General features: G+C 35.8%; 1 protein-coding gene across 1 annotated transcript in view; it reads right to left on the minus strand.

Annotated features, from left to right (window-relative positions):
• USP43 (ubiquitin specific peptidase 43) overlaps window positions 1-24044 on the minus strand; it is a 112699-nt gene that overhangs the window by 25053 nt on the left and 63602 nt on the right. The window contains 3 exon segments of the mRNA XM_043999984.1: window positions 882-988; window positions 10633-10744; window positions 21428-21578. Of these exon segments, the coding sequence (XP_043855919.1) occupies window positions 882-988; window positions 10633-10744; window positions 21428-21578 (370 nt within the window).

Genomic DNA, 24044 nt, shown 5'->3' on the forward strand with positions numbered 1-24044 from the left:
AAAATCTTCATATGGCTGTTTCCTTTGGGCTTTGTTTCCTAACCATCTAATCTTAATCTCTTCATTTCCCATCTAAATCCTATCATTTCTACTTTCAAAACATCTCTCATTTGTTTCCTTCTTTACACTCACAAGGCTTCCACTCTGATGCAGGTTCTCATCTCCTCACAATTGGACTATTACAGTAGCCTTCTGGATGGTCTTCTTGCCTCAGGTCTCCCCCTACTCCAATCTATAACCCACTTAGCTCAGACTGCAGATTACTCAGTAATCTCTAGTCACTCCCTATTACCTCTAGGGTCAAGTATAAAATTATGTTTCTCTGTTTCGCTCTGTTGAAGTACAATAAGTTTATCAAGAGAAGTGAACATAGGTGATCCTTGTTAAAAGGGTTCAGTGAGATGCTGAGATGAGCAGAACCAGGAGAACATTGTACACAGTATTAACAACATTGTGTGTTGATCAGCTGTGATAGACTTGACTCTTCTCAGCAATACAATGGTCCAAGATGGTTCCAAAGGACTCATGATGGAAACAAATACAGAAAAAAGAACTATGGAAAAAACTATATCCCTGAGATGCTATCCAGGATATGGTACCTTTCCTAAGTACCCTTCCTCTCCTTTGCTTATCCAAGGCTAGGGTTTTAAGACTTTCATTATCATATAGCAAGGGTCCTTACACCTACTTGAAAGGACAAGAGGACAGAGTTAAATTGACCATATTCTACTTTAACAGTGGGTAAGAGAGAACCTAATTTTGTTTATCAGATTCTGGTAACTGTTCCTTGTGTTGCTAAATACATTCTGCCCCAACCAAGGAGCCTTCTGGAGAAAGGAATATTGTTCATTCTCTTGTATAATCTAGAAAAGTTCTCTTACCTTTCAACAGCCCAGTGAAAGAGCGGTCTGTTGTCCTGTGGGGACAAGTAGCTGCAGATGTTGGATAATCCCACAACCCGAACAGCAAACAATGACCCCAAACTCTGCTAATGTAAAAAAGGAAAAGATGAGTTCTTTGGATATTCCTAAAGTCCTGATTTAAATCATTATTTAAGTTTAAAATAAAGCATTAGTCAGACTCAATTTACTAATTTTCTTTTTTATAAAAAGTATAGCCTATATACTGAGATTATAAAGACAACATTTTTGTTTGTTTGTTTGTTTTGCAGGGCAATGAGGGTTAAGTGACTTGCCCAGGGTCACACAGCTAGCTAGTAAGTGTCAAGTGTCTGAAGCCAGATTTGAACTCAGGTCCTTCTGAATCCAGGGCCGGTGTTTTATCCACTGCACCACCTAGCTGCCCCCTACACATTTTCAAACTAAGAGATCTGTTTCCTTTCTAGAAGGGAAACATTTTTCAGTTGATCACTTTATTTATAGTGGTGAAGCAAATACTTGTGCAAAGATTATATAATTATGCATTGTAATTCGAAAGAATAGTAAATGCTTTAGGCATACTTTCTTAGAAAAACAAACACCATAAACCCCAAACAACAGCAATTTACATTGTTTTTGTTTATTCTTGATATTTTCATCCAATAAGAACCTGAAGATTACCCCATTTATGCAATGAAGACAATGTCATTGTAGTGGAGTAAAGCAGTAAGGTCAAGAGTACTTCACCTGAAGACAGAAGACCTAAGTTTCTATTCCTTACTTTTTTTTTTTTTTTTGCGGGGCAATGGGGGTTAAGTGACTTGCCCAGGGTCACACAGCTAGTAAGTGTCCAGTGTCTGAGGCCAGATTTGAACTCACGTACTCCTGAATCCAGAGCCAGTGCTTTATCCACTGTGCCACCTAGCTGCCCCCTATTCCTTACTTTGTACTACTAACTAGGGAAAGAGCTTGCAACCTGTTGTTAGTAGTTAGTATAAAGGTGTGATCCTGGTCAAGTCACTTAACCAATGAGAACATGCTTCAGATTGTTGCTCTGAAAGTGTTGGTCTCTATAACCCCAAGGTCCTATCCAGTTCTAAATTTATGAGAGGGAAGTAGCCTGGGACCGGCAACTTCCTAAGAAGGTTCTCTCTACCTTCTAGGATTTCTGATTCTATAGCATAGATTTTTTTTTAAAATTTAAATGTTCTTTTTTATTATGAACTTAACATCAGCAAACATGAACTTTTCACCATATAAAGAACAGAAAAAGCTTCTATATGAAACTGTGGGCTTCTACTACATACATTTGGGGGGGATATAAATTACATGTAACACAATAGTAATAAAACTGCCCTGCTTCACTTGTATCTCCTTCTTAATATCCTTATGCTCACTTCTGTGCATTTTTAAAATGCTGCAAAGACTTCTCCAATATTTCACATGATTTCATGGATATAGCTATTTTCTCCATATATCCCACTGCTTCATACATTTCTTTTTATGTTAATAATCAGAATAATTATCTCTGTGATTGCATTTATCAAAGAATTTTGCATAATTTTAACACAGGCATGAAAAGTTCTTGGAAGAAATCTTTTAAAGATATGCTTTGCTTCTCCAGTCACAAAAAAATAAATATGAGATCTCTTTCCACAGCTTTCCTTTATGGATGGCACCTGAATAAATAGGTACTGAGCCATATATATAATAAGTGCTAAATAATGTGTCTCTAAATTCTTTCAAATAAACATTATATATAATAAATATTCATAATTATAATACCTAATATAGCACTTGAAGATTCATACAATGCCTTACATAAATTATTTTATTTTATTATACTGGCCGATCTCTTAACTGTACATCTAAAAAATACTAAAATTTGATTTATTTTCAATCACAAAGTTTTACTAAAGCAAATAGATATTAATCACTCTTATGGCGTTGGAAAAACTGTTATACATCATGCTAACTAATTAATTTAAATGTAAATAGTTACTAAGCAAGTTTGGTTCATTGTGATATTCAATGTAAAGCTTTAAATAAAACAATTTTTAAAAAAAGAAAGCATCCAAGAAGCAGCACAATTTAGTTAATTCAGAGGTGCTCTCTGAGTTAGGAAGCCCAGCCTTTGACATGTGGTCCAAAAAGGAGGGGGAAAAGAAAACTCAGAAAAATAAGTTCTTTAAATTCTCACTAGAAATTTTTGCTAAAGAAATAAAAATGGAAAAGTAATATTTTCCCAAAATTTTATCCCAGTAAAATTCAGCTAGGTACAGAGGAGGACATACCAAGTGAGAGTATGGTATCTGCCAAGGGGCACAGTTAAGGCATGTTTGAAGGAAAAGTGAGTACATCAAGTGGACAAATCAACACGGTAACATATATATGTGGAGGGTTTACATTGAAAACACATATGAGATAAGCTAAAAAGGTGAGCTGTGTCTATTTTATAGAAAGGACTGAATGTCAATCTAGCTAGATAACAAGTTTCTTTCAGTAATTCTGGAATGTCAAAAAAGTCAAGTAAGTACATTGCTATCCTTAGCTATTAGCCTAAGCTGAGTAAAAGAGAACATTAAAGGTCAGGGGAAAATTTTGTAAGGGCTTTTGACAGAAAATTGGACAGAGATAGAGGCATAAATAAAACCCAGGAGAGCATAATTCCAAATAAGGAGATACAGGGCAAGTTAATTTTATGCTGGGGAAAAACAGTATTAAACAGTGATAAATAATAACTGATGATCAGTAAGAAAGATAGATAGATAGATAGATTAGATAGATTAGATAGATAGATAGATAGATAGATAGATAGATAGATAGATAGATAGATAGATAGATATCAACCCTATATATTAAGGGAGAACTATCTGATAGTCTACATGACAAGCCCATGAATGGGGTGGGCGGAAAGGAATCAGGAGTTCATCAGGTAGAAGGAAGAAAATAAAACTTCAGAATTGGGTGGGCCCCTATGAGATAAACTACTCCAATCCATATATGAAGGGGAACTACCTATATAAAAGAGATTTAAAGAATTTGAAAAATAAATTGTTTTGGGAAAACAGGATCAAATTGTAGGATATATTTATCAGATAACTGGGAAATATCAAAAGTGACATTCAGAAGAGGAGTAGGTATAGCTTAGTAATGTCTGCAAAGACCAGCGCAGAGTCTCCAGGGGTGACAAATGAGTTAGATAATTCTAAGGAGCTAAGTTTTTTCCTAAAACTTAAAGACAGACCTGAGGGGCAGGAAAAAAAAAAAGAAAAGAAAAAAAAAGAAAGACCACATAATCCAAGGATAGATAGAGGTGAAAAATGAATAACAAGCAAATCAGCACAGAAAATTAAAGCAACATCCAGGAAAGAGCCTGAATAAAAAGTAATCTGCATCTAGCTAGTGTAAGTAACAAACTATACCTAAGATTGTATCTATCTAAGATCTAATTGTTCTACTATCTGTCTATAGTTTCCAGCACAACCATAATTTGCATTAGTAGCTCTGACCTTTTATTATGTTGAAGAGATCCTTTGAAGGAAGAAAGACATAGGAAAAATACAAGGGAAGGATGACTCCTTTCTTGCCCTGCCAATTCCTAGAACAGGGAGAATTATTCTGCTTGAAGTTTGCTAATTAAGCATCTCTTGTCACTTTCTAAGGGGTAAAGCCTTAACTTCATGCAATCACAGAAGATATACCCAACTTGAAAACTTTCACTGGTTGCCATTTTGTTCCCATATAACCAACTTAAAATATATTTGGGATCTATAAGTAGCATACTAAATTTGGTGATAGTCATTTTCGTAAGCTGTAATAGAACAAAGACAAATGCAAAATATTAAGCAACTTGATCAAAACAGTCAATTAATTATGTTCCTTCCTGGTATTGTGTTCTGCATTAAAACTAAGAGAAAATAAATCATGAATTTATCCCAACTCTTTAAATGGAAAATGAAGAATAAATGTAGATACAAATATCTGTTATTGTCATTAATTAAATTCTTTAAGCCAAAAATTACATGATGAACAAAACTGACAAACTTCTTCATGTCCCTACAGCATTAGTTGAAACCTGTTTCTTAGTATAATAACAGCAATAACTTATAATTAATTCAAGGCTTTAAAAGAAATGGATGTACTTCCTTTATTCAAATTATGTTTAAACTGCAAAGCCTTATAGCTACTGTATAATAATTAATTTCAAAATTTTCTAATACATAGTAATATATAAAGTATATAATAATATATAAAGCCTCAGCCCATAAACTTCCTAGCTGATATCTGCTGCCACATATATCTGATAGTAAAGGTAAAATTTAAGAACAGATTTAATGTGCATATAGATAATAATTTTACAAATATTTTTTTAAAAAGCAAATTAAAATATTTATAGTATTCTCTATAAAGTAAAAATTATAGTTGCTTCTTTATTTAAATCATAAGATCACTTTTTGCCCTGAGATGAAAAAGATACACTTATTTTTAATATTTATTCTATGCACTGTCTCACTCCAGTAAGATACATTACATACTACATTACACACACACACAAACACATGCAGATCTAATAAGAAAATTGCTGGTACAGGCCTCTGATGCTGCACCAGCAATTTTCTCATTAGGTTTGCCTACATAGGACTAATTTTTAACTTAGATAATATTGTATCATTATATAGATCCCAACCTCATAAAGCCCAAATTATCACTGTTATTTTATATTCTCTTGCCTTCCTAAGCCAGATACTGACAAACTATTTGATATTTTTCTATTTTCCCTGATCTGGCCAATTGGAAGACAGGGCATATATTCTCAAAGGGTACAGTATAGTTCTTATGATCCAAAATTACAAAGCCTGGTTACAGTTTCTCTTCAATTCCTGGATCAGTCAAATTTACCTGCATTTCAGGGTTTTCTAGCACTCTAATAGCCTATTAAAAATGACATCATGCTGTCAGATAATACCCCCACTTAAATGCAACAGCAGAGGTCATCATGAGGGAGTGTTTTCATCTGATGCCCTACACCAACAACAGCGATTGTTTTCAGAGTCAAATCTCCTGGATTCAATGGGATACAGTACAATCTGGCTTTGTGGATAAAATTTCAATCTGCAAACTGGGTAAAGAATCCTCTTGTTAAAAAAAAAAGTTAGAGGCCAAAGACACAGAACAGAATACATTTTACCTTGATCAGGCAAATTAGCTATTGAATATAAAAATGTTTGAATTCTTTAATCTCCTCTCCATTTTTTCCAGAGCCAACAGGCTATCATTAAGCCATAGGGACAGGACACAATTGATCTCCAGTCAGATGAGGTTTGGGGGAAACAGCTCCCAAAAAGCCAACCCAGATTAATTGAGGGGAAAAGCCTCACCCCATGAACTACCTGTCTAATAGCTGCTATGACATTTAGGAGCACTAGATCAATTCTCATTTTTTAAGGCGAGATACAAGGTTTCAGTACTGGCTCTTTGAGGAAGGTACAGTCATTTCTTGACATTTTTCTTGATTTTGGTGGGGAGGACAACACTGTTCTTCAGGTTGAAACAAACAGAAGGTAAGGAATAAAAATATTTACTGCCTCTAATTTCTGCTAAGGTGCTAATCTTTCTTTCTTTTTTTTTTTTTGTGAGGCAATTGGTGTGACTTGCTCAGGGTCACACAGCTAGTAAGTGTCAAGTGTCTGAGGCTAGATTTGAACTCAGGTCCTCCTGAATCCAGTGCTGGTGCTCTATCCACTGCGCCACCTAGCTGCCCAAGGTGCTAATCTCAAACTATCTATGATGTCCAAATCTGTGGTTGATGATTGTTGCACTCCTGACAAATGTTGCTATGGGGAACCTCACAAAGATTCTGAGCCATGTATTTCATCATGGAAATCCCAATTTTGAACAAGAAATTAGATGGGGATTACCCTCTTTTTTTTGGCTATCAATTAACAAAGGCACACATTCTGCTCCTACTAAAATGTAATTCTTCCCATTTGGCAACCTCACACACATTGCCCAGTATTTTGCCAAGGAAGTCCAAGGTATCAACCAGTATGGTTAAGTTGTTTGTATACTGACAAATGTTATTTTTTCCTGTTATATAAATTATAGTATTGTGTTGTCATTATGGGGATATAAATGAGTAGTTCCAAGGTTAAATTAAAAATTATGACACTTACTGCAATGGTAGAGCCTTTGGACAATGCTAATGACCTCATTATGCAAACCAACCCAACCCAGTGCTAACCAGACTATATTGTGTGGCACTGAGCCAAACACATATTCATGTCCAGTCAGGCAACTCCATATGTTTTCTTTTTGTTGCTGGCACCATCTAAGACAGACTGAAGCAAAAAATTATTTTGCTGCAGCCATCAACAGGCATGATGCCCTTCTGGGTCCTACTGATATAACCATTTCTGGAGCTCCATTCACCAAGTCTTTTTGGTAGGACAGAGGCATAAATCTTAAGTCATGAAATTACCCAAGGCTATGCCTGCAGTTGTAAGCCAGGTTCTTATTGCCTTTCTTGTGAATTAAAATGGCATTAGACAGCTACCGCTCCTTCAGGACATAACTACATTTCTGTATCATATTAAAAACTATTGCAAAAACATGTATCTGTGGGTTGACTTTCAAATCCAATATCTAATGCCATTTGGTCCAAAGCCTGTGTTACTGCAGCTTCTCAAGCAGTTTCATATCTCAATAGAAGTGAATAGGTCCAAGAATGGATTTTCTCTGTCAGTGGGGATGCCATGACTGACTATTAAATCATGTAAAAATGTGGGAAAAAAAAAGTAGCACTGGCTACAAACCTTTAAAACTGCATATAAAGTATTTCTTTGTATTTGACATGCTGGTGAAGCTTCACAGGTTATTTTTCTAAAAACAGGAAGGCGATTGGTCTTTGCAACCAGGCTGCTTCTTCCACAGGATTTAATATTTTTGGCTTAATAAAATCTGATAAAATATTTTGAAATGCTGGTTCATTTCTATAATTTAAAAAATTTTCAATCTATTCTTTGTGAAAATCAGGCAGACACAGGCTGATGACAGTTGTTGGGTAGTGCTCTAAGATTTAGAATATTGTCAATGGTTTCCCCTTTCAGCATTTCTGTTGGTAATTTTATCACCAACATCACTGTCTTCCTATTTCTTTAGAGACCTGTTCTGGAGTGGCAACCTCCTTTTCACTATTATTTACAGGTTTAACTCTATCATCATTGAAAAGTTGGTTCTCTCGATTATTTTCTACATTCTTATGTATTGTCATTGGCTCCTGACTGCTGACTTTCTGTAACTGTCTGTGAATCCTCCAGAATAGTCATGGAGAGAGCCAGAACATGCCATTTTAACATAAAAAGGAGTATATGAAACATTTTCACAGGATGTAGCTTTTCAGTGAATGATGGTGTAGTTGGGATTACCATCAGTGGTTTCAGATTGGACAGTGGCATAGCTTCTTGTTGGTGCTTCCTACCTTCTTTGAATGGTAGGCAAGCTTCCATCCATGCAATTTTCTTAGGTATTTTAATAAATCTCCATGTTTCGTGGTATGGAACTTTGCTACAGGATTCTATATTTGACATCTAAAGCTTACAGCCAACAGAAAGTCCATTATACAGTTTTCCAGTTTGGCATCTTCATCTGATGCCATTGGTCAGGAGCCAATTTCAGGTTAAAAGTCTAATTTTAATTGTATTTAAATTTTGGTTTTAAAATATTAAAATCAATTCTTCATAACACTCTAGCCTTAACCTAATGAGGATGATGATATACCAAATCCTAATTTATCCTTATTTCTTATATATCCTAACAGCTTCCTCTATCCCTAATCCCTTTCCATATCACCATCCCTAGCAATAACCCTTATCACATGCCTAAAAATTTTATTAAAAACACAACTTTCATTATTCTTTACCCTCATCTATCCCTGATTCCCTATCCCTATTTCTCTCCCTATTAATTATTATCTAATTTTAATATAATAGCTATATAAAACTTTAGATAAATACATATTATACATATATGATGCATAGATGTTTATATAGATTTATACATATACCAGACACTAAATATGAAATTTGATCAAAATCAGATACATAAGCTATCATGGAATAACTGCAAGCAAAGCATTCTTTCTTTCAAGTCAAGAACTGCCAAGTGACTTACTGTGGGAAAAGGAGTTAATATGAATTTTACCACAGATATCCTGTGTAGCAAAGATGCATCACTGTCAACAAATATTTACTGAATACCTGCTATTTATATGCAAGGGACTGGGTTAGTGCTATGCTATATAAAGATTAATAAAACATAATTCTTACTCTTAACTCCAAATCTTTAAGAGATAATAAATGTGTGGGGCAGCTAGGTGGCACAGTGGATAGAGCACCGGCCCTGGAGTCAGGAGGACCTGAGTTCAAATCCGACCTCAGACACTTAACACTTACTAGCTGTGTGACCCTGGGCAAGTCACTTAACCCCAATTGCCTCACATTAAAAAAAAAAAGAGATAATAAGTGTGGCACAAAAGTAATAATAGAAAGACAGTATGGTATAAGTGAGAGAGTGAGTTGGCCTCATAGCCAGAAGTCCTGGGTTCAAGTCCCTTTTCTGACACATACTGGCTGTGCAAACAAGGCAAGTCACAGCTTCTCAGTGCTCTCTTTGGAGTCATGGCATCTGGTTTTAAATGAGATATTTGCTGCCTGTTTGGCTGCTCTGGCCTGTAAAAATAAGTGAATTGGGCCACATGATCTTCAATATCCTTTCCAGGTCTAAATTCATGACTTTCCAAGAAGGTTATTGACAGCAAGGAAAAACCTTATAGATAAATATAAATGACCCACTAAGTACAAGCAAATAGCCTCATTATTTGTAATAAGAAAAAGATGTAAATAAAATATGTATCTCTGAATTAGGGAATGGCTCACCAAACTGTGGTATATTAATATCAAGGAATATCATGACACTGTATGGAATGACTGATCAGAAAAATTCAGTGAAAGATGGAAAATATGCAATAAAACCCTAATCAAGAAAATTCTTAACTTTTTTATGTCATGGCCATTGGATGAAACCTGTGGACAGATCCCGTCTTAGAATGTTTTAAAAATGCATAAAATAAAATATGTAGGATTACAATGAAATTAAATTACATTGAAATACAGTTATCAAAATATTAGGAAAAAAAATGACCAAGATCCAGACCCCACCTTGAGAATTCCTCCTCTAATCAAATATATTGTTTAATGTTATTACCATGCTATCAAAATTAAAGAGCATATTCTACCCTTCTGTTAATAATCTTTCTTTCCTTTCTTTTTTCAAGGAATATACTTTGCAGGGGGATATAGTTTGAGCATCTATTGCAAAATGTCCTTGTATTAGCAAATTTTAAAAATACCTTTGACCTAATGTGGTATACAGTGAGTGGTATATAGATACCGTAGGGGGTAAAGAAAGTTCCTGATAATGGAGCCTGTCCGTAGGACAAGACCAAAGTTTTGTTGCCCTTGCCAACTTCAGATTTTTCAGATAACAAATTGAGAATCTAACACCACTACCGAATTCAGATTATTTTCTTACAAATTCTGAGTTCATTATAAAATAGGGAAACAAACTTTAAGTTCTCTTTCTATTTCATAAATAAAAGATATTATGTTGAAAAGAAAAGATGAGCAAGTCAATTAGAAAATTCTCTCTTAATTATCCCCAATCTGGTATGTGTGTTCAAAAGTCCCATACCAACCTTCACTGGAACCTCCTGTTTAATCAGATATCGCATTTTATTGAAGATCTGTTGTTGGAACTGGTCCCAGGATATGGTTCTGTCTTCTCTCATTAGTAAAGGTGGACCAAATCTGTAGTAAGAAACAGAGAAGAGTTTCTTTCAATAACAAAAAGATCAGCTAAGCACCGGGGAGTCCTAATTAACTGAGTGATGTTTGTCTCTCTCAAGCTCTTGTCAATGAAATACTGTCTTTAACACAGTGCCTTTCACATGGTAGAAAAGGCCAATAAATGCATTTTGAGTGATTGCACAGATACAGGGCAGATGTTTTCTACATGTTTTTAGTAAAGGGTCTTTGAGCAGTGGAGAAATACTTAAGGAGAAGAAGCATATAACTGAATCCTGAAAAGACTGTAGTTCTGTGATTATCCCAAAAGCTTCAGTTTGTAATCTGTACGTGTCTCCTTCTATGTAAATTATAACCCAGTCCTTCCATAAATCCTAAAAGGAGGTCCAACCAATTAATATACTGGTGGCCTTCCTCTAGACATCTTGTTATTGCAGAGATACCAGTGGAGCATACAGACTGTCCATCAGTGATCCCTTGCTCTTGTTATGCAAACCCTTTACACAATACTTTTATGATATTCTTCATTGGTAATATACTAAAGCCTCCTTTTGCCCACCACTTATAATTCTCTGCATGACTTGAAATTCCATAACTTGCAAGTGAGCATCATAAGAAGACTTCCATTGATCAACTTTTATGTTTTATCCAGTGACAGATACTCTGGATGATTATTGCTTTGAATATAGTTTGAGATTTTTTCCTTTGAGATCCTTGATCTTCGCTTCCTTTAGACCACCTCAGTTGAGGCCTGGCCTACTGCAATGACATCCTATTTGGTCTCTCTACTTCCAAGCCTCTCTCCAATCCAATCCATCCTCCATTTTATTCCCCTCCTCAGTATACTCCAATGGTACCCTGTTACCTCTAGAATCAAATGCAAGTTCCCCTTTTATAAATTTTAAAGCTCTTCAAAGCCTGGCTCCAAACTTCTTTTCTAGTTTTATTATACATTACTCCCTTCATGCACATGAATGTGGTACAAGTAGTTTCCTTGCTGTTCCTCACGTGTAACCCTCTATTTCCCATCTCTACAACTTTTATACAAGCTGTACCCCATGCCTAGAATACATTCTCAACCTTTGCCTATTAGAAGTCCTAGTTTCCTTCAAAGTTCAGCTCAAATGTTTTAATAAGAGGCTTCTATTGATGCCTGCAGCTGCTACTGCCTCATGCCTAAGTTGCCTTATATTTACTTTATATTGATTTGAATGTATTCTGCATGCTGTCTCCCCTAATAGTATAAAAGCTCCTTTTGAGAAGGGACTGTTTCCTTTTTGTCTCTTTATTCCCAGTGCCTGGCACATAGGCATGCTGGCTGATAGATATATGGGGGGGGGGGGGGGGCGAGGCAATGAAGGTTAAGTGACTTGCCCAAGGTCACACAGCTAGTAAATGTCAAGTGTCTGAGGCCAGATTTGAACTCAGATATTCCTGAATCCAAGGCAGGTGCTTTATCCACTGCACACCTAACTGCCCCCGATAGATATTTGAAAATCAATTTGTCACCCTAAAAACTGTGTTGCCTGCAGTAGAGATTTTTTTCTGTATATTTTTGGTCTAGTCTAGCAGCTCTTCCCTCTTTCCTTATTTTTATGTCATTTCTATTGTTTTCCCCAGAAAGTCCACATCAGGACTTGTAATTAATTTTTTTTTCTTGTTCCATTAATTCTTTTAAATTTTGTTTTTACATTTTAAAAAATCGAGTCTAATTCTCTTCCTCCCTATTTCTATTGAGAAGGCAAACAATTTGATATGCCACACCTGTGCAGTCATGCAAAACACAGTTTCAAATTAGTCATGTTGTGAAAGAAAACACAAACCAAAAAAAAAGACAAGAAAAATAGAGAAAGTTAAAAAAAAAGTATGTTTCAATCTGCAGACTCCATCAGTTCTTTCTCTGAAGGTAGATAGGATTTTTTCATCATAAATTCTTAATTGTTTTAGATCATTGTATTGCTGAGAATAACGAATTCATTCACAGTTGATCATCATAAAATATTGCAGTTACTCTGTACAATAGTCTACTGGTTCTGCTCACTTCATTTTGCATCCATTCATGTAAGTCTTTCAAGGTTTTTCTAAGAGCATCTTGAACAGCAGTATCCACAATCATATACCACAATTTGTTCATCCATTTCTCAAAACTGGGACATTGTCTAGATTTCTATTTCTTTGCTACTACAAAAAGAGCTGTTATAAATATTGTTGTATACATAGGTCCTTCTCTCTCTCTCTCTCTCTCTCTCTCTCTCTCTCTCTCTTTTTAAATCTCTTTGAGATACAGACCTGGTGAAAGGGTACACACAGTTTAAAAACCCTTTTAGCATAGTCCCAAATTGCTTTCCAGAACAGTTGAATCAGTTCACAATCCCAACAACAGTGCATTAGTTCCCTTATTTTTCCACATTTCTTCCAACATTTGTCATTTTCCTTTTTTGTCATATTAGACAATCTGATAGGTGTGTGGTGGTACCTCAGAATTTTTAAAATTTGCATTTCTTTAATCCATGATTTCTTAAACTATTTTTTTTTACCTGAGACCCCTTTTCATACAAGAAATTCTTATGTGACCCCAGGTATATAGGTTTATAAAATAATTATAAATAAACTTTTACTGTTGCCAAATTATTTATGACTGCTACATTCAGTTATGCGACCCCATATGGGGTTGTGACTCACAGTTTAAGAAGCTAGGCTCTAATCAATACTGATTTAGAATATTTTTTTTATGTTACTATAGATAGCTTTGATTTCTTTGTCTGAAAACTATCTTTTTTGATCATTTATCAATTGAGGAATGACTTGTATTCTTATAAATGTGACTCAGTTCTCTATATATTTGAGAAATGAATCCTTTTTCAGAGAAACTTACCATAATACCCCCTCCCCCCAAGTTTTCTACTTTCTTTCTAATCTTGGCTGCATTGGTTTTGTTTGTGCAAATTTTTTTAAAATGTAGTATAATCAAAATTATCCATTTTCCACCCCATAATGTTCTTTATCTCTTATTTGGTCATAAATTCTTCTCTTATCCATAGACATGACAAATAAACTATTCCATACTTCCCTAATTTGCTTATGGTGCCAACCTTTATGTCTAAATCATATAATCCACTCTGCTATCCACTTCTGTTTTATGGATGACTTCATCCCAATTTTATTCACAGTTATGATTACTAGCTGTATATTTTCCTCCATCCTATTTCCCTCTCCTGCCTGTTTATCTTTCTCTCTCTCTCCTTTCACTCTGTCCCTCCTCAAAAGTGTTTAGCTTCTGACCACTGCCTCCTTTAATCCTTCCTTTCTATCAGCAATTTCTCTCCCCCTTTCTTATTCCTCTTCCCTCTAGGGTAAGACAGTTTTCAATCCCAAACCAAGTGTGAAAGTTATTCCCTCTTTGAGCCAATTCCAATGAGAATAAGGTTCAATTGCTGCATGCCATGCCATCCCACCCCACCCATTCCTCCCCTCCCCATACTGTAAAAAGCTTTTTGTCTTTTCTATGTAAGATAATTTATCCCAATCTACTTCTCCCTTCCCACTTCTCCTAGTACATCCCTTTCTCAACCCTTAATTTGATTTTTAAAAAAAATATATTATCTCATCATTATCAACTCATACCTAGGCCCTCTGTCTATGTATACTCCTTCTGACCACCCTAATAATGATAAAGTCCTGAGGAGTTACAAGTATTATCTTCCTATGTAGGAATATAAACAGTTTAACCATATTGAATTCCTTATGATTTCTCTTCACTAATTACTTTTAAAAGCCTCTCTTGATTTTTTAATTTAAAAGCCAAATTTTCTATTCAGCTCTGGTTTTTTTCATCAAGAATGCTTGAAAAACTATTTTATTAAATGTCCATATCTCCCCCCACACTCCTGCCAAAAAAAAAAGGATTATAATCAGTTTTGCTGGATAAGTGATTCTTGATTGTAATCCTAGTTCCTTTGCTCTTTGGAATGTCATATCCCAAGCCCTCTGATCTTTTAATACAGAAGCTGCTGAATCTTGTGTTATCTTGACGGTGGCTCCATGATATCTGAATTATTTCTGACTGTTTACAATATTTTCTCCTTGATTTGGAAACTCTGAAATTTGGCTATAATATTCTTTAGAGTTTTCATTTGGGGATCTCTTTCAGGGGTAGATTCTTTCAATTACTATTTTACCCTCTGGTTCTAGGACATTGGGGCAGTTTCCTTGATAACTTCTTTTTTTGTTTGTTTGTTTGTTTGGTTTGGTTTGTTTTTAGTGAGGCAATTGGGGTTAAGTGACTTGCCCAGGTCACAGAGCTAGTAAGTGTTATGTGTCTGAGGCCAGATCTGAACTCAGGTACTCCTGACTCCAGGGCTGGTGCTCTATCCACTGCGCCACCTAGCTGCCCCCTTGATAACTTCTTGAAAGATGATGTTTAGGTTATTTTTTTAATCGTGCCTTTCTGGTAGTCCAATAATTCTTTTTGTTTTGTGGGGCAATGAGGGTTAAGTGACTTGTCCAGGGTCACACAGCTAGTAAGTGTCAAGTGTCTGAGGCAGGATTTGAACTCAGGTCCTCCTGAATCCAGGCCTGTTGCTTTATTCACTGTGCCACATAGCTGCCCCCACCCCTTTTTTCTTTCTAATTTTTAAGGAATTATTTTCTTCAGTGAATTTTTGTATCTCTTTTTGCATTTGGCCAATTCTGCTTTTTATGGAGTTTTTCCCCTCAATGGATTTGTGTGCTTCTTTTACCATTTGGTCTAATCTGGTTTTTTGGGTGTTATTTTCTTCAGTATTTTTTGTGTCTCCTTTACCAAGTTGTTGACATTTTTCATGATCTTCTTGCATCACTGTCATTTCCTTTCCAAATTTTTCTTCTATCTCTTTTTCCTGATGCTTTTTCTTTTTTTTAAAATAATAAACATTTTTATTTTTAAATTTGAGTTCAAATTTCTATCCTTTCTTCACTCTCCCCTCCTGTTTCCCTGAGGCTATAAGCAATCAGATATAAGTTATACATGTGCAATTATGTAAAATATTACCATATTAGTCATTTTATAGAAGAAAGCTTGAAGATAAAAATAAAAGAAAATGAAAAAGTAGCATGATTTGGTCTGTTTAATCAATATCAGTTCTTTCTTTGGAGATGGATAGTATGCTTTATCATTGGTCCTTTGGGATTATCTTGGATCATTGTATTGCTGAGAATAGTTAAATCATTCACAGTTCTTCATCAAACAATATTGCTGTCACTGTGCACAATGTTCTCTTAGTTCTGCTCATTTCACTATATATCAGTTCATATAAGTCTTTCCAGACCTTTCTGAAATCATCCTGCTTGTCATTTCTTATAGTGCAATAATATTCTATCTCCATCATATACCACAGCTTGTTTAGCCATTTCCAAACTGATGGGCATTCCTCTGATTTCCAATTGTTAGCCACCACAAAAAGATCTGCTATAAATATTTTTGTACAAATAGGTCTTTTTCTCTTTCGGGGGGATGTCTTTGGTATATAAACCTAGCAGTGGTTCTATCTCTCTTATTTGATTTTGAGAATCCTTTTTTTTTTTAAGCTCTTCCAGGAATTCATTTGGGGCCTGAGCCCAATTCACATTTTTCTTTGAGGCTTTGGATAGAACTGTTTTTATATCGTTGGCTTTGTGTTTTGATCTTTCCTTGTCACCATAGTAACTTTATGTGGTCAGGTTCTTTTTTATTGTTGTTTGCTTGTTTTTACTGCCTATATCTTGACTTTTAACTATGTTAAAGTTGGAGTCTGCTCTAGGGGTAGATGGAGCACTGACCCAAGATTCAGGATTTTCACATTGCTGTTTTCAGAGCTATTTCTGAGGGGTAAGTTTTCAATTCTTCTAAGGCAGTATGATCTAAGGAGAGGTGTAGTCACTGCTGCTCTCTTCTGTGAATGACCACAAGCATTCTTTTCCATTGTAATGATTAGAATGACGTCACCTGCTGGAGACTTACTGTAGAAAAGCTCCGCCATGAGGTGAAGGTCTCTGAGGGCAAGACCGTGTGTCTTTTCTTTGGCATCAGGAAGTGACGTTTGCTTGTGGGAGGAAGAAGGGGGAGCCTGGTGCTCTGACTCTCTCTTTCCTGTGGACTCTGGCAGAGGGCGGAGCTAGGAATGCTCTCTCCCTTTAATAGATAGAGGAATCTAGGCCTTTCTCTTTCTCTTTACCAAATTCTTATTCTCCTTAATAAATGCTTAAAAGTCTAACTCTTGATAAAGCTTACAATTTATTGGCAACCATTCATTAGATTTTAGAAAGACTAACTAGAATTTTAGCCCTTACACCACCCTGGAATTCTGTCCAGGATCTATGGTCCTGCTGGTGTTCCTCCTCATTTTGAGACTGTGACCTGGAACTATGTATGGGCAATGCAACAGAATCCTGTTCCCAGTGCTAGCAATGAGTCCCCTGTAACCTCCTTCTGACCATGTCTGGCCCACTTATAGTCTGGAAGCTGAGAACTCCAGAATGTATAGGTACCAATTTAGTCACCCCGAAGGCCTGCTACTGGTTTGCCAGTATGTAGCCTAAGCTGGCTCAGGCTGTGCTAGACTGCACTCCACTCATGCTCCAGTGATACAGACCTTTCTTGCCATCCTTCTAAGTTGTTTTTGGCTGGAAAATTATTTCACCTCACTCTTTTGTTTGGTTCTGCTGCTTTAGAATTCCTTTTGAGTTGTGATTTTAATGTAGTTTGGAAGGGAACTTGGGGGAGCTCAAGCAGGCCCTGCCTTTCCTCTGACATCTTGGGAATTATATTTCTTATGAATTCATTATAAAAAGTATAAGAAACAGGATATTGGTTTCTTAAAACAATAACACAGTATCCTGAGTAAGACTAATCCAAACATTATAATTTAGATAATTTTTAGCCTCTTCATAGCTTGGTTTGTGTTGAGATAATCACATTCATAACTTAGACCACCCTTATTTTCTGAATGTTAGAGATCACTAGAAACACTGGCCCATATATTATCCTATATTTACACTTTCAAAAATCTCAGATGTGAGGGGTATAGAGGTCTGGTTAATATCACCTTCACCTGTTTCACACAAATCTGAAGGGTTTACTGTCCATGTCATCAGCCATAAATTGTGGAACATTTCACACCAATTCTGCTGCACTCACATTCTTCCCAAACCCATTTCAAACAACTGTAAACAATAAATTATAGGAGAGTGACTGTAGCAGGTGGTTTGAACCTTGGAAAGGTAACAAGCACAGTAATTGATGATTTCTAACCTTGCAATTTAGAGCGATTTTTTTTTTATGCCACACCAAGTCTGGATTTGTATTAATGGATTTTCTCAACAGAACACATGATATCTGAGGGCATGGCTTTAATGCACCACGTTGCAACAAACCAAAGCTTGATTTTTTGTGTTAAAACTTGTAAATCGTATCATCAACATTATGTGTTTATCAGCTGTGATAGACTTGATTCTTCTCAGCAACACAATGGTACAAGATAGTTCCAAAGGACTCATGATGGAAAAGACTCTCCAAATCCAATCCAGAAAAAAGGGAAAAAAAAAGAACTGTGGAATATGGATATAGATTGAACCATACTATTTCTTTAGTTTTTGGTGCTGTTGTTTTTCTTTTTTAAGGTTATTCCTTTTTGCTCTGATTCTTATTTCACAGCATGACTAATGCAGAAATATGTTTAATGTTACTGTACATATATAACCTATATCAGATTACTTGCTGTCTTGGGGAGGGGGGTAGGGAGAGAAAAAATTTTGAAACTAGAAATCTTATAAAAACAAATGTTGAAAACTATCTTTACATTTAACTGGAAAATAATAAAATACTTTCATAATTTAAAAAAACTTGTAAATCAAATGTTAATCAAAATTTTTCTTTTCTAAGTTAGTAGTGTAGCAACAGTGTATCTTAAATGTTGATATTTCTCCTAAGAGCTTTATATTTTTAAATTTCTCATTCTCATGACTAAATCAGAAGAAGGAAATTTTTCTCTTTTTTTTCCTTCTTCTGTCTTTAGGAATCAAACAATCACTCACTTTAGTGGACAGAACTATGGATTTCAAATCCTGCTTCTGCAGTTTACTAGGCAAACTATTTTATTTTTCTGAACTTTGGCTTCCCCATCTAAAATATGATAAATGTGAAAAGAAAGCCAGGTTTTTACCTAGGTTCAAGTATGCCAATTAAACTAAAGTATATTAATTATGTGACCATAATTATTTTTTCAATGTCCCCAGGTACTTCACTAAGATGATAAGACCATTGGTGGAAGGAATTCCCTAGACTGAAGAAATCTGAGGTCCAGACAAAAAGCAGGGAGGAAGGATATTAATATCAGACCTATCTCATGAGAATCAGAAGACATAACATAAATGAAAACATTTTTAAAGCACAGTTTCATAAATGTAAAATATTATTTAGAAGCAATGTATTATGCATGAATAGAGTATAAAACCTGGATTCGAGTTGCAGTTCAAAGTCTAGCAAAGTGACTTTGAGTAAATCACTGAAGTTTTCAACTTCACTTTTCTAATCTGGAAAGTGAGGCAGTTGGACAAGATCACAGAATCATAGAATTTGAAAGTTGGAAGCAACTTCAGTCACCATTTAGTCCAATTCATAAGTGAAAGGAATCTTACTGTAGCATACTGTATAAGGGGTCATCCAACCTCTACTTAAAGATCTCCAAGAAGGCGGAACCCACCATGTCTTGAGACAGCCTACTCCATGTGTGGACTGCTCTAAATATTAGGAAAGTTCCCTTGATATCTGCTTAAATTTTCCTCTTTGGAAATTCCATCCACTACTCCTGCTTCTGTTCTATGAATCCAAATGGAGCATACATACATACATACATACATACATATATGTACTGTAAGGGGCTAAAATTCTAGCTATACTGTCTAAAATATATAATGAGTGGTTGCCAATAAATTATAAGCTTTAGCAAGAGTTAGACTTTTAAGCATTTATTAAGGAGAATAAGAATTTGGTAAAGAGAAAGAGAAAGGCCTAGATTCCTCTATCTATTAAAGGGAGAGTGCATTTCTAGCTCCCTTCTCCACCAGAATCCTCAGGAAAAAAAGCAAATCAGAGCACCAGCCTCCCCCTTCTTCCTCCCACAAGCAAACGTCACTTCCTGACGCCAAAGAAAAGACACATGGTCTTGCCCTCAGAGACCTTCACCTCATGGCGGAGCTTTTCTACAGTAAGTCTCCAGCAGGTGGCGTCATTCCAATTGTTACAATACATATATATATGTAATGAACATATTTATAGTCTCTCCTCTGTATTGTAATACCTCTTCAAATACTTTATGCCAGCTCATATGCCCCCTAATTCCCAAGGCTTTTCTTCTCTAGGTTCAGAATTTTTCATCATGCTGGTTGCCCTTCTCTAAACACTCTCCAACTTTTTAACATCCTTCTTAAACTATGCCACCCAGAATTCAGTCTGCCAAAATACATTTACTAAGCACCTACTATGTACCAGGTACTGTGTTAAGTTCTGAGACAGTTTCTTTTCTCAATGAGCTGACAGACTAATGGGAGATGGCAGAGAAACTGTGTTGGGGATGATAGTCAGGGTAGACTGTGCTTGAGTAGAAGGGATGGCATCAATTTTTTTAGCAAGATGTGAGGCAAAGTTCTTAGCTGAGAGGGTGGAAAGAAGAGGAACTATGGGAAGTTTTTAACAAGGGATGAAAAAGTTTGGAAGAGCCTCTGTGGTGAGTGGGACAGTGAGTTAATCAGGGAGGATTACCTTGCAATCCTCACTGCTGTGAAGATGCATCTGAGGTTATGTAATATAAATTTGTATTTGACCCAGGAAAATGGTTTTGTGATTTTCTCTACCTTCATTCAGTAGTACTTGTGTAGGAGCAAAGCCAGGAAATAGTAGGAGTCAGCTAAGGCTGAGGCATGGTTAGGAAAGAAAGAGAAGTAATACTACATGGGGGAAAGGGTCTCAAGAGAAAAGTGTAGAGGTGAGTTGCCACCTCTTCCCTTAGGGTACGCTCCAGCTTTCCCTTTCTTAGCTTTTTCTCTGTCTTTTTTCTGTCCGTCCTCTTCTCTCTATCTTCTAACTGGAAAGCCTCTAATTTGGGTCAATACACTTGCTGTTGTTGGTGGTCCACAGACTGAATTGCAAGGTGACTTTGATGGGAAATTCACTTAACAACTGTGGAATTCAATTCCTTAGGTGGTCCTTCAAGAACCAAAGCCCATTGCTTCTTCATGTTCTTAGATATATAAAATGAACCAACTAGGACATTGTGAACATTTCAAGTGTGTTTACTTATTAGAACATCCCTAGAACTTTTCTGTTATAAATCTGGTGCCATTAACTTGACAGATACATTAAAATAAAGCTGTTAAGCAAAACAAGGCTTTTAAAAATAGCTTCTTTTAAAAGACTAGGAATCTATAGGTTTGCCAAAGAGCAAGGATCTTCTATTTTTGGTGGCTCACATTTGATGTATCTATGTGGCAATTTTTCACATTGCTCTAAGCATAATATATAGATTGTAAGCTATACCCATAATTATTTATTTATAATTTCATCTCAAATAGAATTCTAGTTCTTGCCAAAATAAACCAAAAATGTATATAAATTGGTAAAACTGTTAAGCTGATTAAAATTTTTTTAAAAAACTAGAAAGAATTATAACATACCTTTTAGCCTTGTGTCCTGACCCTACCAAGTTACAGAGCAGAATTAGCAGTTTGCTCCCATTCCCAGAAGGCAAAGGTTCAGTTGATAAGGTAGCCATCTGTAGAAGGCTCTGGCCTTTGTGCTTGTTGATTTGAATATTGGAGGGACAACCTAAAAGAAAGAATGCATATAAGAGAATTAAGTTTCTATGTTTATATAACTGCTCTATATAATTTCATGGTCATCTCATTCTAGTATTCCATTTCAAGTAGCAAGGAGGGAGTGAAAAAGGATAGTGATTTTAGAAGAGAATTATAGATATAGACAGATATAGTTATCTGTATCTCTGTGCATGTGTCTGTCTATCATCTATCCATCCATTCATCCATCTATCTATCTATCTGAGCCCCATGAGCTATATGATCATGGGCAAGTCACAATTTCTCAGCATTTCAAGCTCCTCAATAATAACTACATTACCTACCTTTGCAACATATTAAAAGAAAACACATTGCAAACATGAAAGCACAGTACAAATGTGAGCCATTATTATTATTAGCAAAGTGGGAAGGGAATAGACATTTATATATCACTTGCTAGGTGCCAGATACTGTGCTAACTGCTTTGCAAATATTTCATTTCATCCAACTTGCAAAGGACGTATTACGACTATTTTTCATGATAAAAAGTTAGAAGGCTTTGTTTAATAGACAGGAGCATATCAGCTGCGGTATTATTTCTGGATTTTGTCAAATAAAATAGGAATTAGCTTCAGAAACCTGGTATCTATACCATACCACCTTGTAAGGAAACAACATCATTAGCTAAGAATAAATAAAAAGCCTCTGATTTTCATAGAATTTAGATTTGTTTTTAGTTAATGAGATAATAGATACATATGCAAACATACACACACACACACACACACACACACACACACACACACACACAACCCATAACTGTTTGAACCTGCAAATACTGCATCAAAAGTCCTTCACAATATTGGCCCAGCACAGGTCATCCAAACCCAATTCTCAGGAAGAGTAGAAAGAAGCAATGCAGCTGAGCACTCATGTACAACTCTTCCAAACAGATCTACAAAATATACCAGAACAAATACTAATGGAGGAATCTATAAAAAGTCAGAGTAAGTCCTTTGTCTAGCTCAGGTTGGCATAGGTGTGCAGATAAGGAAGACAGGGTTGGGGTAGTAGCATGCAGAAAAACACAGAAAACTCCAGCACACCAACAAAAAAATCCCCTATGAAAACAGGTGCCAATTGGCATCTTTCTGAGCCACAACACAGCTCTGGGTCACAGATCCAGGATAAAGCAAAATGGGAACATGCACATAGCCAGGGCATTATCAGTTTGGGAGGGCCTGGGAGGTATACTGATAAAGGACGAAATTAAGAAGTCAGCAGTATCATTGATATGGTTCAGATCCACAAGCTCTGAATGTAGTCTTACTTCCAGCATCTATTCTAGCCTGCTGAGGAATAACCAAGGTAGGAAACCCATAAAAAATGGAAGCCTACAAATTTGTCACACTGAGCTAGCAGAGCTTTCCAGCTAGCCAACAGGGCATAAGTCTAGCAGCATACTTCAGACTCAAACACAGGTCAGGAACTTGTAGGGCTGAGACCTGGAGGCAGGCAATCAGACCCCTTTGGAAACACTGGAAACTTAAAAGGTCCCTAGCCTGTCCGAGATACTGGAATAACACAATACTCCAAGAAAGCAGCAAAAGGATCAGTCCAGACCTTCCCTCCAAAAGTGTGGCAGAGACCAGCTCTAACATCAAGTACAAAGTCTAAAAAGCGAATGAAATAAAATGGGCAAACAAAAACAGAACCATACAATAAACAGCTATTATGATAGCAGGGACACTCAAGACACAAACATATATGAAGAGAATGAATCTAAAATATCTACAAGCAACGCCTCAGGGAAATATACAGCTTGGCCACAAATTCAACTACAATTCCTAGAAGAAATAAAGTAAGAATAGCAAAAAAGCTTCTCACCAATGCAATGGTACAGAAGAGTTCCAGGGAACTCATGATAGAAGAGGATCTCCAACAACAAGAAAAAAAAAAGAAAGAAAGAACTGTGGAGTATGGATGCTGATTGAACCATATTATTTCTTTTGTTTTGGGTGCTGTTGTGTTTTTTTTCTATTTTGAGGTTTTGCATCACTGCTCTGATTCTTTCTCTTGTAACAGGATTAATGCAGAAATAGGATTAATGTTATTATGTGTATATATATATGTGTGTGTGTGTGTATATATATATATCTATATGTATATGTATAGAGATATATAGATATAACCTATATCAGATTACCTGCTGTTTAGGGGAGGGGGGAGGGAGGGAGAAAAATCTGAAATTGTAAAGCATGTATAAACAAAAGTTGAGAACTATCTTTACATGTAACGGAAAAAATAAAATACCTCATACATTAAAAAAAAAAAAGAGAGAATCCAGAGAAGAGAGAAAAAAAAAGATTGTATATGCTATCATACTTGAAAAAAAAAAGAATAGCAAAAAAGAATTTTAAAATGTTTTCATATATAGAATAAGAGTGCTTTAGGAGAAAAAATTGGAAAAGAAATGAGAGCTATGGAAGAGCTATTG

This window comes from Dromiciops gliroides, chromosome 4 (assembly GCF_019393635.1).
Source record: "Dromiciops gliroides isolate mDroGli1 chromosome 4, mDroGli1.pri, whole genome shotgun sequence".
Classification (NCBI taxonomy): Eukaryota; Metazoa; Chordata; class Mammalia; order Microbiotheria; family Microbiotheriidae; genus Dromiciops; species Dromiciops gliroides.